Here is a 13,871-nt window from a genome sequence, read left to right on the forward strand (position 1 = left end):
GTGAGCCATGGCCGCTGAGCCTGCGCGTCCGGAGCCTGCGCTCCGCAACGGGAGAGGCCGCAACAGAGGGAGGCCCGCATACCACAAAAAAAAAAAAAAAAAAAAAAAAAAGAAATAGGGTAATTGGCCCAACATTGTAAATCAACTCCAATAGAAAAGAAAATTTTTAAAAAGGTGAAAGAAATAGGTTAAAACCTATTTGTGTGTGTGACTTGAATAGACATTTCTTCAGAGAAGATACACAAATGGCCACTAAGCACATGAAAAGATGTTTAACATCACATCATTAGGGAAATGCAAATCAAAACCACAATGAGACACCATCATGCCCATTAAGGTGGCTACTATGAAAAGAAAAACAAACCGAAAATAACAAGTGTTGGTGAGGATGTGGAGAAACTGGAACCCTGTGCACTCTTGGTGGGAATATAAAATGGTGGGAATATAAAATATAAAATGCTGCTGTGGAAAGCAGTATGGTGGTTCCTCAAAAAATTAAACCAAGAGATCCAGCAATTCCACTTCTGGGTATATACCTAAAAGAATTGAAAGCAGGGTCTCAAAGAGATATCTGTACACCCATATTCACAGCAGCATTATTTATAACAGTCAAAAGGCAGAAACAACCCAAGTGTCCATCAATGGATGAATGGATAAACAAAATGTGGTGTAGCCATACAATGGAATATTATTCAACCACACAAAGGAATACTATTCAGCCACAAATACTACAACATGGATGAACCTTGAGGACATCATGCTAAGTGAAATAAGCCAGTTCCAAAAGGCCAGATACTGTATGATTTCCCTTAGGTTCACATCCACGGCTGTCTCCCCCTCCTCCTCCCTTTTTTTTGGGGGGGGGGGTCCGTGCTGTGTGGCTTGTGGGATCATTTCTTCTCTTTGGATCTCAATTTTCCCATCCTTTAAATGGGGATGATAACCCTACCCTCACAGGTGCCTTTGGGTGAATAACTGAAATGGCATGAGGAAAGCACCTGGCACAGAACTGAGTCCACAGCTGGTTCTCAATAAACACTAGAACCTTCTGCTCTTTTACCAACAGTTTACCAGTTTGATGGATGACCTTAAATAAAGGACTTAACCTCTGTGAGCTGTACTTTCCTTGTTGGGTCACTGGAGAGCAAGGGCAGGCTCTGGGCCTCCATTTCCCCATCAGAAAGCCAGAGATGACAACACCTACCTTGCAGGCCAGTTTGAGTGCTAAGGGGATGGGCTGTAATGTGCCAGTAAAGAGTCGGTGCTCAGTAAGTGACAGCCTTACTATGATTGCACTCTCTTTTCCTGGGATTCCTGTCCAATTTTCTGAGCAAATTCAGTGGTTGGGAGGCCAGAGAGGCTCCTCCAGGGGGCCGTCCACCCCAAGGCTCTCAACACCAAGACAAACATGAATGTTGTCCGCCCCTTACGTCTGGAGTGCTATCCAGTCCCTGTCCACTCTGGCAGCTCCAATCCTAGAATGTGGCATGTGAGTGTGTGGACAGATCACAGTGGTCCCTCAGAGGCCCTCTGATGTGGACTCAAGGAGCCCTGGTTGCACACTCAGTCTTGCCTGTGCTTGCTAAGTAGGCTCTGACCTTCTGAATCTGTGTCTGCCATCTGGGAACCAGGGAAAGGGTGCCCCCAGCAGAGTTATGAGGTGATGCAGGACCATGCATGTAAGGCCCACGTGGGCTGCCCTCTCCTACCTGCAGGATGTCATGTGTGGGCTCCTGGGGTCCATCCGCAGAGACTTTCGGTGTCATCTTTACAATGTTGTCCAGGTCAACCCCTGCGGGGGATGGGGAAGTCAGGAAACAAGTGACAGCCATCATCCCCATGGGTCTGCTGGAGTCACACCACATGTCTCTTCAGCTGGGACCACCCTACTCTGGAGGCCTTCAGGGATCTGCCCAGCTCCCCACCTCACTCCCTCCCTGCCTGGGCAGGGCCCAGCAGCCACGCCCACACGGGGGTGGGGGTGGGGGTCTTTGCACCTTGGCCCCGTCCAGCCAATGGAGCAGAGAAGTGAAGCTACACACCAGCGCCACAGTGAGGGACACACTCTGCCTGGTGGGCTGAGAAGGGAGGGGAACCCATGGCCTTCTCCCTTGGGGCGCCCATTGTTCTTCACCCTGGCTGCATCCCCAGCCTCGTCTGCACCCCCGAAGGAAGCCCCCACTGTGCAGAACCTGTCGAGGTGCCCCACCAGCCCCTGTCCAGTGTCTATACACTACTCTGTGCCCGGGACACCAGCTTCTGACCTCGAACGCTGGATCCCCAGTCTCCCTTGCCCTCTGGCGTCTGACTGGGTTTGGCCAATGGGAAGCCGGACTCAAGATCAGAGGCAGGAGGAGTGGGAGGGTAGGGTGTTCATCCCCAGCTTCCTGCCTCTGCCTCTATCAGACGACCCTCATCCCTTGCCTTGGCCTGTCATGGGAAGGGGGAGGTCCCTGCTGTGGCTAGCAGGGTCTAACCCTGCCCACATTATTGCAAAGAGCTCCCTCTTAACCACTCTCTTCCATGGCCTGGCTGGCGCATGCCACCTGTTTCCAGAGGCTGGTGACCAACACCCCTTCTGCCTCCATGAACTCAAGCTGGGGTGCAGGTGGGGCAGGGAGACAGGTGGCCCTGTTTCTCGGGAGGTGGTCAAGAAAAGTCTCTTCAAGGAAGCAACAGTTAAAATGAGACCCATCTTGAAGGACCCAGCCTTGCAGATGTCAGGGTAAGGTCCAGGCAAGTAGACGGTGGGCTCCAGCGAGGTGGGAGTGGGTGGCCAGCGTGCTTGGGGCAGAGTGTAGACAGAAGATAGTGCCCAGGGCTGTCATTCCAGGAGGGATGTGGTCACGGCAGGATACCACTCTTTTCACATTAAGAGCTGTGGACTGGAGGAGACTATTGGGCAAAGAGCCAGACCAGCGCTGAGACCAAGCCACACCGCCCTACCTTGTGATTCAAACTGCTCCACTGCCTCTTTCACTGCCTCCTCTGGCCCCATCTCAAACTCCTCGATGTTCTCCCGAACGGCTGCATCAAAGGTCTCCTGGGTGATGCGCCTGGATGCCATCTTCATCTCCTCTGTGTGGGGTCAAGGGCACCCAGTAGTTGCTCCCAAGCTGAGGTGAGAAGTAAGCATCATCAAGGGTCAGAGGGCAAATGAGAACCTGGCTACCACTTAGGGAGCATCTACTGAGGGACCAGAGCCTATAACCGCCCTGGAAAAATTCTTACAACCTGAGTCACAGGAAAGGGTGATCTCCCAACATCCACAGACTATCTAAAAGTACAGACAAGGGCAGGTAGTTCAGTATATTTTATCTAAAAAATGGGGAATGTTAATATAATGTATGTCCTTATAGTAAAAAGTAGTAACAGTAAAATAAATATAAAATATCTTAATAATATTATGTTGTATGTTGTATGATTATACTATAATATTAAAATATGAACATTTTTCACATATTACTCTATTATATAGTTACGTACTTCAAATGTGCTTACCTAATGAAATAATATGTTATGATAGCATACCATTGCACTAATAAAATATAAAATTAAAAAATGATATTAAATAATTACTTATTTAATTAAATAATAACAATAAGTAATGTTTATTACTGTTACTATAAATATTTATTATTATTACTAAATAATAATAAATAAAAAGAAAAGTAAATCAAAAGCTAATAGAAATAGTTACCTGTAAGGGGAGGTAGAGAAAAGGATGGTGAGAGCAGGAATAGAAGCTGCATTACTCTCTCTTAACATACGTTGTTTTACAGGTTTGAATTTGGAACTCAACTAAATGCTTTATGTGATTAGGAAAAGAAATACGCCAAAATAACCAAAATAAAAATAAAAGCAATCCCTAAAAATCAAGAGCAAAATGAAAGCCATGAACCTAACAGTATTTCTACGTGGATCAGATCATTTCATGCAATTTTAAAACACAGTGATATGACTGTATATTCTTACTGGGATCTGCCCTAAGAATAAAACTGCAAAAGAAAATCTTCAACAGTTTTCAGGAATCATATTATTGGAAACCACATTAGAAATATTATTCAGAAACAATTATAGATGTAGCAAATAAGTAATAATGTTTGTATTATTAGGAATGAGCATAAAAGAAAAAAGATTCTAACATAAAATCAAAGAAGTAAAAACTCAGAACTCCTAAATTTGAACTGGAAATATGATATGAACTCATGATGCATTTTCTCTTGAGCAAATAACCAATTTTCTAGTAATATGAACTGAAAATGCCTGGAGGAAATGATACCACAGCAGCAATGAGCAGCACCCTGAATACCAACTGTGGTCTCTAAACACCATTTCCCACCAAAGAAGCCAGGGCTCTTGGAGTAAGAGTTGATTCCAGGTCTGGGCAGGAAATGGGCCAGAGGAGCCAGGAGCATCAAGTGAGACCAGAAAGCAAAGAAGCTTCTGAAGACCACTGGGGTCATGCCGCGCAGTACGGCCAAAAATTTAAAAAATGAGAAATACATCACTTTTCAAACGTATAGTAAAGCTGCAAGAATAGTACAAGGAGCACTGTATAACCGGAAGGATCTCCTAGCTTCACCAATTGTTAACATCTTGCCATGTTAACCTCTCTATGTGAGTGAGTGTGTGCCTACGAGTGTGTGACACGTACATCATTTGAGAGTGTGTTCCAGTCATGGGACCCCTTCCTCCTACAGATGTCAGCATGAAAAGGACACTCTCTTATACATTCAAGCAAAACTGAAATTTAACACAAGAAATTTAACACTGATACAATGCTATTTTCTAACATATAGCACACGACGGACTTTCTTGATTGTTGTAATATTGTCTTTTAAAAGTTTTGTTTTTTTCTGGTCCCGAGTCCATTCCAGAATCATGCATCATAGAAAGCACAGAAAGTGCGTTAGGGGGACAAAGGCACATGGGGGCACTAGGACCGTGGCATGGGAATGTGCAAATTTGGGCTGTGAGGGAAACAAGCCACCCATGCCCTCACTTCACTTTGTGGAGGCAGCACAGGATGTGACTATTCCATCTGTGTTTGTGCAGACACTTGGGCTGGGGGTCAGGGGGAGGACAGGCTCCAGGGCCAGCTAGGGAGGCTCAAATCCCCAGCCCTCCACTTAACCTCACTGTTGGTCAATTTTCATGCGTGACACAGGGACAAACACAGAATCTACCTAGAGGGCTGCAGTGAAAATTCAACCCATCAATTTCTACAAAGCACTTAGAACAGGATTTGGCACAGAGCTCAATAAACATCACCTAGTTGTTCCTTTGTCGCCTAAGATGTAATTCCGCCAGTTTACTGGGGGGTGGCAGACATAAGGCATCAAACACCTCACCTCACTCCCCTGCAGATATCCCCCTCTTTATTCTCCAGAAGAACAGGGAGCCTGTTTAGGGATTGCTAAGGATTTCCAAATCAAAGGTGGAGGAAAAGAATAAGGATTTTCTGTTTCAAGATAAAGAATTTCTCACTGGGGAGCCCAGGCTGGTGGTGGTGGGGTGCTCCTGGCCAGCTCTGAGGGGCTGGATGCTGCTGGAGGGACTCTGCTTCTGGCTCTGCCACCAGACGTTGCTTCCGCTACTCTGGCCATGCTTCAGACCCAAGTGGGCCATTGATGAGTGGCCACTCGGTCATAGAAGCACAGTCCTAAAGGGGAATGTCATTGTGCCTACTTTAAGGATGAGGAATCTGAAGCTCAGAGGGGCAGCAAGAGGCCTGGCCAGGATCCTATCCTGTCTCATTAACACTTTCCCTCCACCTACGTCCTCTGCGGAGCTTCCACCAGCCCTTCCAGGCCACCTCCTCATGGGAGCCTCCCCTAGCTACTCAGACAGAGCCTGTGTACTCTCGGTACCCCCTCCCCACCCCCCAAGAATCTCCCTCTGCTCAGCCCTGAGATCCATGAGCTGGGGAGGTCAGTGTCTGGCTCTGGAACCACCACTTAGGACAGTCCTTCAGGGTCCCCTGGGTCCAGCACAGGCCTGTGGGGGGGAGGGACAGGGATGAAAGTACAGCTCATGAGAAAGATGGTGCCTGGGAATGGTCATCTGGGAGCCACCTGGGGAACAGCCCAGGCCAGGAGAGGAAACAGCATTACCGACCCCCACGCTGCGTCCAAGGCATGCTGAGGGGAAGGGAGTTATCAAGGATCTCTCCACTGACAGCCTCCTTCCCTCTTTAAGCCATGGTTCTGCTTATCAAGAAAACGGTGCCCTGACAAGCACCTGACAAACCTGACAAGCACCTGACAAACCGGGGACCCTGAATGATTCATTTCCTCCACCCGCCACACCCACCCTGGTTCAGGTGGCCTCACCTGCTTCCTCCCTGCCATACCCCGTGCCTCTGTGCTCTACAAGGCAGCCAGAGGGAGACTTGAAAGCACAGAGACCGCCTCATTCACCTATTCAAAATCCTGCAGTGGCTTCCCAACCCTCTCAGAACAAAACCCAGTTCCCTTACCAGCACTTTCCCTATCTACACCTTCTCACCTGGGCTTCCCCGCTTCTTTCTCATTCTTCCCAGCTACCCAGGGGACATCCTTCAAAACCACTTTGTTTAAAGCAGCCCCGCTCTGCTACCGCATCACTCTCTTTTAGTATTTTAATACTATCTCAACATGGAGCGAAATGATTCATCTATTTATTTGCTTTTACTGTCTAGTCTCCTCCCCAATGATATTTAACCTGCATGAGAGCTAGGGCCCGTTTTGTTAAACACCTTCCCCCGCAAGGCCTAGGATGGGGCCGGACATGCAGCAGGCAGTCAGTACATACACAGGTGGTGAAAGAATGAATAAATGAAAAAAAGCGAAGGACAGGGAAGTGGGCGATTTTGTCCCTGGGCGGCTTCCGTAACAGTCTTTCATTACCCAAAACCAAGTCCCAGACGGGCGCGCTACAATCACTAGTCCGACCCCGCGGCGTCCACTCTCTGCCTCGCGCGCGAGCGAGCTCGGCGGCCACCGCTCCTCACCCGGTCTTCGCGGCCACGTGGGGAAACGGTGAGGTTCGCGGCTGTCACCGGCTGGGCCGCCTCTGGTCCCTTTCGGCCGCCGTACGTGCGCAGGCGCTTTGGCGCCGCCTCGCCTCGGCCTCCCTCAGCCCTGTGAACTGCTCCCGGGGTGACCAAGGGTGACCGTGAGTGCAGGTAAAACCGAGGGAGCCAACAGGTGTGCGGCGGCGGCGTCTTTGTCTCCTTTTTCGGGCGGTTCCCGTTGCCGCCGCTCCAGGCAGAGAAATTTTTTGCCTCAGGAGTGTCCGCCCTGAAGACGGGGCAGTGCGCCTGCGCAAGAGGGTTTGGCGGCGGCTGCCTGCGCCTGTGCATCAAGGCTCGGCGGCGACCTGAGCCTGCGCGGCGCGGCGCTGCGGAGACCGTTGGCTCATTTGCATGTCCCCGCCTCGCGCGGTGGCGGCGGCGGGTGAGGAACCTGAGGCGGCGGTGGGGGCGGCTCCGCGCGCGGTGGGCTCGGGGTGAGGCCCGGGCCAGGGCGTTGTCGACGGATGGGCCCCGGGGTGGGGGCTTTGGGCTGGACCCCGGGAATCCCGGGTCTCCACTATGGCGCAGCGGGCTCGGCCCTTGGCTGCGCGGCGGCCGCGTCGCGGCCGGGTCGGCCTGGGGGGCTGTCTGCGGCCTGCCGGGCCCGACGCCCCCTTTTCTTCGTTCTCGGAGGCCGGTAGGAGGCAGGCCGCGCCCAAAGGGCTTCATTCGTTCGGTCGTTCATTCATTCAACCTGAGCCGGGAGCGACCCCTCTGGTGGGGCGATAACGGCGGCTGGGCGCTGAATCCGGCTCTTTGCCATTTTGTAACCGGTTCCGTCCCCACAGCAACCCCCATCCTGAGCTGCCCATTAAATAGATGGGGAAGCGGAGGCACGGAAAGGTTAGGTCACTTGAATTGATTCCGGGCCACCTGGCCAGGAGACCCTGCCCTTCGGTAGTAGAGAACAAGGGGGCCCCGGGAAAAGGGCTGAAGGGTAGGAAAAGGGGGTGATGGTTATAAGAAATGACTGTAAGGCAGGGACAGACTTGGGTTTTGAGGCTGGAGGTTTCAAGATGGAAGGGATATCTTGGTGGGTAAGGACACTGCCACTGGATTGCTCAGTGTTGCTTCTCAGTCTTTTTCTACTCAGTCTTCAGGGCTTTGTCCCCACTTCCAGTGCCCTGTTTGCCAGGTTTCAGTCTGGGCTGGCTGGCTGACCTTGGATGGGTCACTTAGCCTGAATCTCCCTTTTGCAGTTTTGTGTAATTTCATTCATAATAGGACCCACTTCTTTTCTGGGTTCTTGCAAGAAGTAAACGGGATTGTGGGAGTCCCTCCCCTGCAACAGGACCTGGCACAGAATAAGCTCTGTCAGTAGGTCATCATCACTGGTTAGGGATTTCTCCATTCACTCGTTGAGACACCTCTCTCAGAGGGGAAGACAGCTCTCAGAACCTCTTCGCCATGTCTGTGAAAATAGGAAAATAGAAATGGGAAAGATCACGTCTTCCTAACCACCATTTGCAAGGGTTATGCTCCTACTGCCCTACATTGTTGTGTTTAGTTATGTGTGTTGCTTCATGTAGTCCTTCAGCAACCCCGGAGATAGGACTGCTTTTATAGACCTTCTTTTAAGGGACTCTGGGAAAATGGGCTCAGAGATGCAAAATAAATTGTCTAAGATCAACATGCTTGTCTTACTCCTTCTCAGCCAATACACACCTGTGAGGTTCATGAGGGCTGAGCTCCCCTTAAAATAATCCGGCCTCCCTCTGAAGTACCATGCCAGATTATGGATTACTGCCTCGTTACTTTGAGGATTAGGTGAAACAGATCAGGCTCTGTGAGCATTAGTTGTCATTCTTAGTGTCTTTCGTTTCCCCCTTCTCACTACAGGTCAGAGAAACATGGCAGCAAGGAGAATTGCACAGGAGACTTTTGATGCTGTATTGCAGGAAAAGGCTAACCGATATCATATGGACCCCAGTGGTGAGGCTGTAGGCGAAGCTCTTCAGTTTAAAGCTCAAGGTAAATTAAAGTGCCTGTTTTTTTGGGGGGGATGGAGCGTGTGTTTAGGTTTCGGACAAGACCCCGACCTGCAACTCCTCAGATCCTACCTTCTTATTTGTTAAGGGGAGAGAAAATTTTCTCTTGGTCTGCCTGTCATGTCACATCATTATGTAGAAGGAGGTATTGTCATTATCTCGAGGTTCTTCTCCCCGGGCACCTTCCCTCACCTAAAGACGGGTTCTTGGGCTTCCCTGGTGGCGCAGTGGTTGAGAGTCCTCCTGCCGATGCAGGGGACACGGGTTCGTGCCCCAGTCTGGGAAGGTCCCACATGCCGCGGAGCGGCTGGGCCCGTGAGCCATGGCCGCTGAGCCTGCACGTCTGGAGCCTGTGCTCCGCAACGTGAGAGGCCACAGCAGTGAGAGGCCCGCGTACCGCAAAAAAAATAAAAAATAAAGACGGGTGCTTAAATAAATCCTGGCTCCATCCCCACCATCGTTACCCAGGTTTGAGCTCTTACGAGTTCTCACCTGGATTATTGCAATAATCTCCTCCTGAAAGGTCTTTCAGCTTCTGGCTTCATTTCCTCAAATCTGCTTTCCCCACAGATCTCTTAATGCCAACCTTGCTGGGCCAAGTCCCTGCTTGGACTCTTGGGGCTCCCCATTTTGGGTTTACATCCTCAGACAAGTGCAGGAGCAGCCAGGTAACTGGTATGTGCAAGACAGGAGGGCCTGGGGGGCCTGTGGAGCTGCTGAACGTAGGCCCTGCCTGAAAACATTCCTTTTGCAAAGTTTTGAAACATCATGCCAGCAGAATTAAAAATGGTGCCCACACAGATTGCGGACAACTTGGAGGTCCTCCACAGCACACGAGGCTCCTAGCCCTCATCCCCTGCTTTGGGCCTGTTGTTTCAGTTATACTGTGTACCTCTCTGTGTTTTGAATCCCTCATCCCAGCTCTGCATGGTTAATTCCCTCAGGCACTAAGACCCAGCTCACAGGTGCCTTCCCCCAGGAGGCTCTAGTAGGCCTGGAGATTGATTTTGCACTGTGTACTTGCTCCTCTGCCATGGGCTGGCCTCCTCCAGGCCTCCTTTGGGCCTGTGCTGTTTGCTGCTGCACCAGCCCTTGAGCCAGCCGAGGTGTAGAGGAGGCTTTCTCAGTGTTGACTGGATGAGCCTAAGTGCTTGGGGTAGGGATGACTGTTATTATGTGCTTTGGACCTGGAGAAACTGAGGCTTAGAGGCTGTCTCCAGATTCTGAGTTTTCAAAAATGAGTAGCAGACAAAACCATTCCTGTTACAAAAGATGGGAAGAATTAAGCAGTTAAGAATAGGATGTGAAAAGTCTCTTTGCTGTTTCCTTACCCTTCAGAAGTAACCATATCTGTGGTGTTTTGTGCATCCTTTAATTCTTTTAGCCATATGTGAATCCTGAATACTTAATGTGTTTTTATATATATATATACATATATGCGTGTATATGTACGTGCATATATATGTGTATATACGTAAACGTGTGTGTATATATATGGGTATTTGAATCTTGGTTTATCTTTATCTAGAGACTCAAACACTAATACGTATCTAAAGTTACCTCAGGAAAGGTTGGAGGCAGGGGAGACTGTGAACCCAGTAGGGTGCTAGATGGTTCTGGAACCGTCTCTTTGTCACAGAGCTGCATGGCCCATCGGTCAGCCTTTCTCTGTGTGTGTGCTCTACCCTGCACTTTTCCAGTGCCTTGTAAACCAAGTCATTGGAAGATCCTGTTGTGTAGAATCCAGCCACTGCTCTCCCTCTAGTGCTACCACCCTCACCAGGCCATCAGTAACCATCACTGTCTGGATTATCTTGGTGGACTTCTTGCTGGAACATCCACATCCACTCTTGTCCCTTGTGGTCTGTTCCCCACACAGCAGCCAGTGAGGTCGTCCCTCTGCTCCAACCCTCCCTCACCCTCCACCCCCATGGCTTTCTGTCTCATTCATAGTAAACCCCAGAGTCCCGTCAAGGTCCTGGCTTGATCTGGTACCCACCCCGTTCTGTTTGCATCTCCTTTCATAATAGTTCCCTAATTTTGCTGCACATTAGAATCATTTGGGGGCTTTTTAAAACCCTAATGCCCAGGTCACACCTCATTCTAGTTAATTACATCAGGATGCCCAGGGACTTCAGTGTGCAGCAGAGTTTAGGTTCTGCCTTCTTACCACTTTGCCCCTCTTTCCCTCTGTTCCATTCTGGCCACATTTGTCCCCTCCTCGTCTTACCTCAGGGCTTTGTCCTCACACTCCCTCTGCCTGGTAGGCTTTCCCCATAACTGCCTGTTCTGACCCCCACAGCAGGTCTCTGCTACTCAGATACATTGTTTCAGAGTTGCCCACCTTGACCAGCCTGTCTAAAAATGTCCTTCCCTCCTCACATACCCACCTGTTTATTTCTTATTGGCACTTCCTTACACTTCAAGGACTTTTTATATTTGGCTCCCTCAACTGACAGGTCCAGGAAAGTGGGGTCTTTGCTATCTCCTTTCCCTGTTGTAACTTCAGGGCCTATAACAGTGCCCACATGCAGTAGGTGCTTAGAAAGTACTGGTTGGACAAATAAACTTGGATTTATACAAAGCCCTGGCTTCCTGTGGCCTCTTGGCCCATCACTACTTCCTGGCATCTCTCTCTCCCTTTTCTTACATTTGACTTTTTGACTAGGTAATAGATTCTGATTCAAAAGCTAGAAAGTAAGAAAGGCACTCTGTGCAAAGTCTCCCTGAGGCCCACTGTTCCCATGCCCATAGTTCACTTCTGTTGCTGGCCTCTTACAGTTCCTTTTTTTTTTTTTCTTGGCCGCGCCTTGCTTCTTATGGGATATTAGTTCCCCACCAGGGATTAAACCCAGGTCCTTGGCAGTGAAAGCATGGAGTCCTAACCACTACACAGCCAGGGAATTTCCCTTACAGTTTCTTTATGTACAAATGAGCAAATGCAAACATAGTTTCCTATTTTTCTCATTTCTCCACAGAAGAGGACAAAAGTACACAGTGTTTAGTTTCCATTGTGGCCTCTGTTGTTGTGGCTTGTTTAGCTTCTGTCTTCCCTCCTATCTGCTTCAGTCTCTGTTTTTCCAGGAATTGGTTGGCCTAATGGACCTTTCTGAGGGAGCCTATCAGCCAACTTTGGGTCAGATGCTCAGCCAAGGCCCAGCCAGCTGTGGTGGGTGCAGTGTCAGATATGTCTCCTGCCTCAGTGGCACTGTGGGCCAAGAGTTCCTCATAGGAAGTAGGGGAAGCAGACATCCTCTAGAAAACCCATCTGCTGTGTGATAGAAGTAGAAATACACAGGTGTTCTGGTCGCATTAAAGAAGTCCAGGTTATTTGGGGACCAAATACCCTTCCCTGAGTCTAAAAGAGGGCTTGTAAAACAGAGCCAGGGCAGGAGATCTGAATGAGTGAGAGGCACTGCTGCCCAGCCTCGATGGACTGTCGTCAGGGCAAATGCAGGCCCAGTACTTGTAGGTCTTCTGTTTTTATAAGTAGTAAATCTGTTTTTAAGTGAAACCATACACGTTTTAAATGTTGGCAACAAATGAGCTTCTAAAATGCACTCTGACTGATAAAGCACCCCTGCTGGCTGGTGGTCTGTGGATCATCCGTTTGCAGCCTGTGGTCTAAAGTACCTTTGTGTTTCTTTTTGGATTGTTTATTTCAGATCTTCTAAGGACAGTCCCAAGAGCCAGAGCAGATATGTATGATGACATTCATAGCAACAGCAGATACACTCTGGGCGGATCTGTAGCTCATCCTCGAGACACTGGGAGAGAAGGCCTGAGAGGTGATATATTTCCAGGACCTTCCTTCAGATCAAGCAACCCTTCTGTAAGTGACGACAGCTACTTTCGCAAAGAATGTGGTCGGGACCTGGAATTTTCCCACCCTGACTCCCGAGACCAGGTCTTCGGCCACCGGAAATTGGGACATTTCCGTTCTCAGGACTGGAAATTTGCACTCCGTGGCTCTTGGGAACAAGACTTTGGCCATTCAGTTTCTCAAGAATCCTCCTGGTCACAGGAGTATAGTTTTGGTCCTTCTGCATTACTGGGGGACTTTGGCTCCTCCAGGCTGATTGAGAAAGAGTGTTTGGAGAAAGAGAGTCGGGATTACGACGTGGACCGTCCAGGAGAGGCAGACACTGTGCTCCGGGGCAGCAGCCAAGTCCAGGGCAGAGGCCGAGGTCTAAACATTGTTGACCAGGAGGGTGCCCTCCTCGGAAAGGGGGAGACTCAAGGCCTGCTCACGCCTAAAGCGGGGGTCGGGAAACTTGTCATGCTTAGAAATGTGAGCACAAAAAAGGTACCCACTATAAGTTGTATCACTCCCAAAACTCAGGGCACTAACCAAATTCAGAAAACCACCCCAAGTCCTGATCTGACCCTGGGGACAAACCCAGGGACGGAAGATGTCCAATTCTCCACTCAGAAAATCCCTTTGGGGCTTAATCTGAAGGATATTCGGCTTCCCAGAAGAAAGATGAGCTTCGATCTGATAGATAAGTCTGATGTTTTTTCGAGGTTTGGGGTAGAAATAATCAAATGGGCAGGATTCCACACCATAAAAGATGATGTTAAATTTTCCCAGCTTTTCCAGACTCTCTTTGAACTTGAAACCGAAACCTGTGCTAAAATGCTCGCCTCATTCAAATGCTCTTTAAAACCAGAGCACAGAGATTTTTGCTTTTTTACTATCAAATTTTTAAAGCACTCTGCTTTGAAAACACCCAGAGTTGATAACGAGTTTTTAAACATGCTTTTAGACAAAGGTGCTGTGAAGACCAAAAATTGCTTTTTTGAAATCATAAAGCCCTTTGATAAAT

General features: G+C 49.2%; 2 protein-coding genes across 5 annotated transcripts in view; one reads left to right on the forward strand and one right to left on the reverse strand.

Moving 5' to 3' along the window:
* ARMC6 (armadillo repeat containing 6) overlaps positions 1-7,119 on the reverse strand; it is a 14,504-nt gene extending 7,385 nt beyond the window's left edge. The window contains exons 1-3 of one of the 4 annotated variants that reach the window (XM_007116948.4): positions 6,995-7,119; positions 2,947-3,116; positions 1,710-1,792 (exon numbers count right to left, since the gene is read on the reverse strand). In XM_007116948.4, coding sequence (XP_007117010.1) covers positions 1,710-1,792; positions 2,947-3,073 — 210 coding nt within the window. In that variant the 5' untranslated portion in view covers positions 3,074-3,116; positions 6,995-7,119. The other 3 variants (XM_028484142.2, XM_028484144.1, XM_028484143.2) reach the window with 3 other exon arrangements.
* A 201-nt stretch (positions 7,120-7,320) lies between these two features.
* On the forward strand, positions 7,321-13,867 carry SUGP2 (SURP and G-patch domain containing 2; the record flags this gene model as incomplete). The annotated part of the gene is made up of 3 exons (XM_028484147.2): positions 7,321-7,439; positions 8,897-9,028; positions 12,711-13,867. Coding segments are annotated over exons 1-3 (1,320 nt in total), but the record flags the coding sequence as incomplete, so codon positions are not given.
* Between the last annotated feature and the right edge of the window lie 4 nt (positions 13,868-13,871).

Source organism: Physeter macrocephalus, unplaced genomic scaffold (genome assembly GCF_002837175.3).
Source record: "Physeter macrocephalus isolate SW-GA unplaced genomic scaffold, ASM283717v5 random_132, whole genome shotgun sequence".
In the NCBI taxonomy this organism is placed as follows: Eukaryota; Metazoa; Chordata; class Mammalia; order Artiodactyla; family Physeteridae; genus Physeter; species Physeter macrocephalus.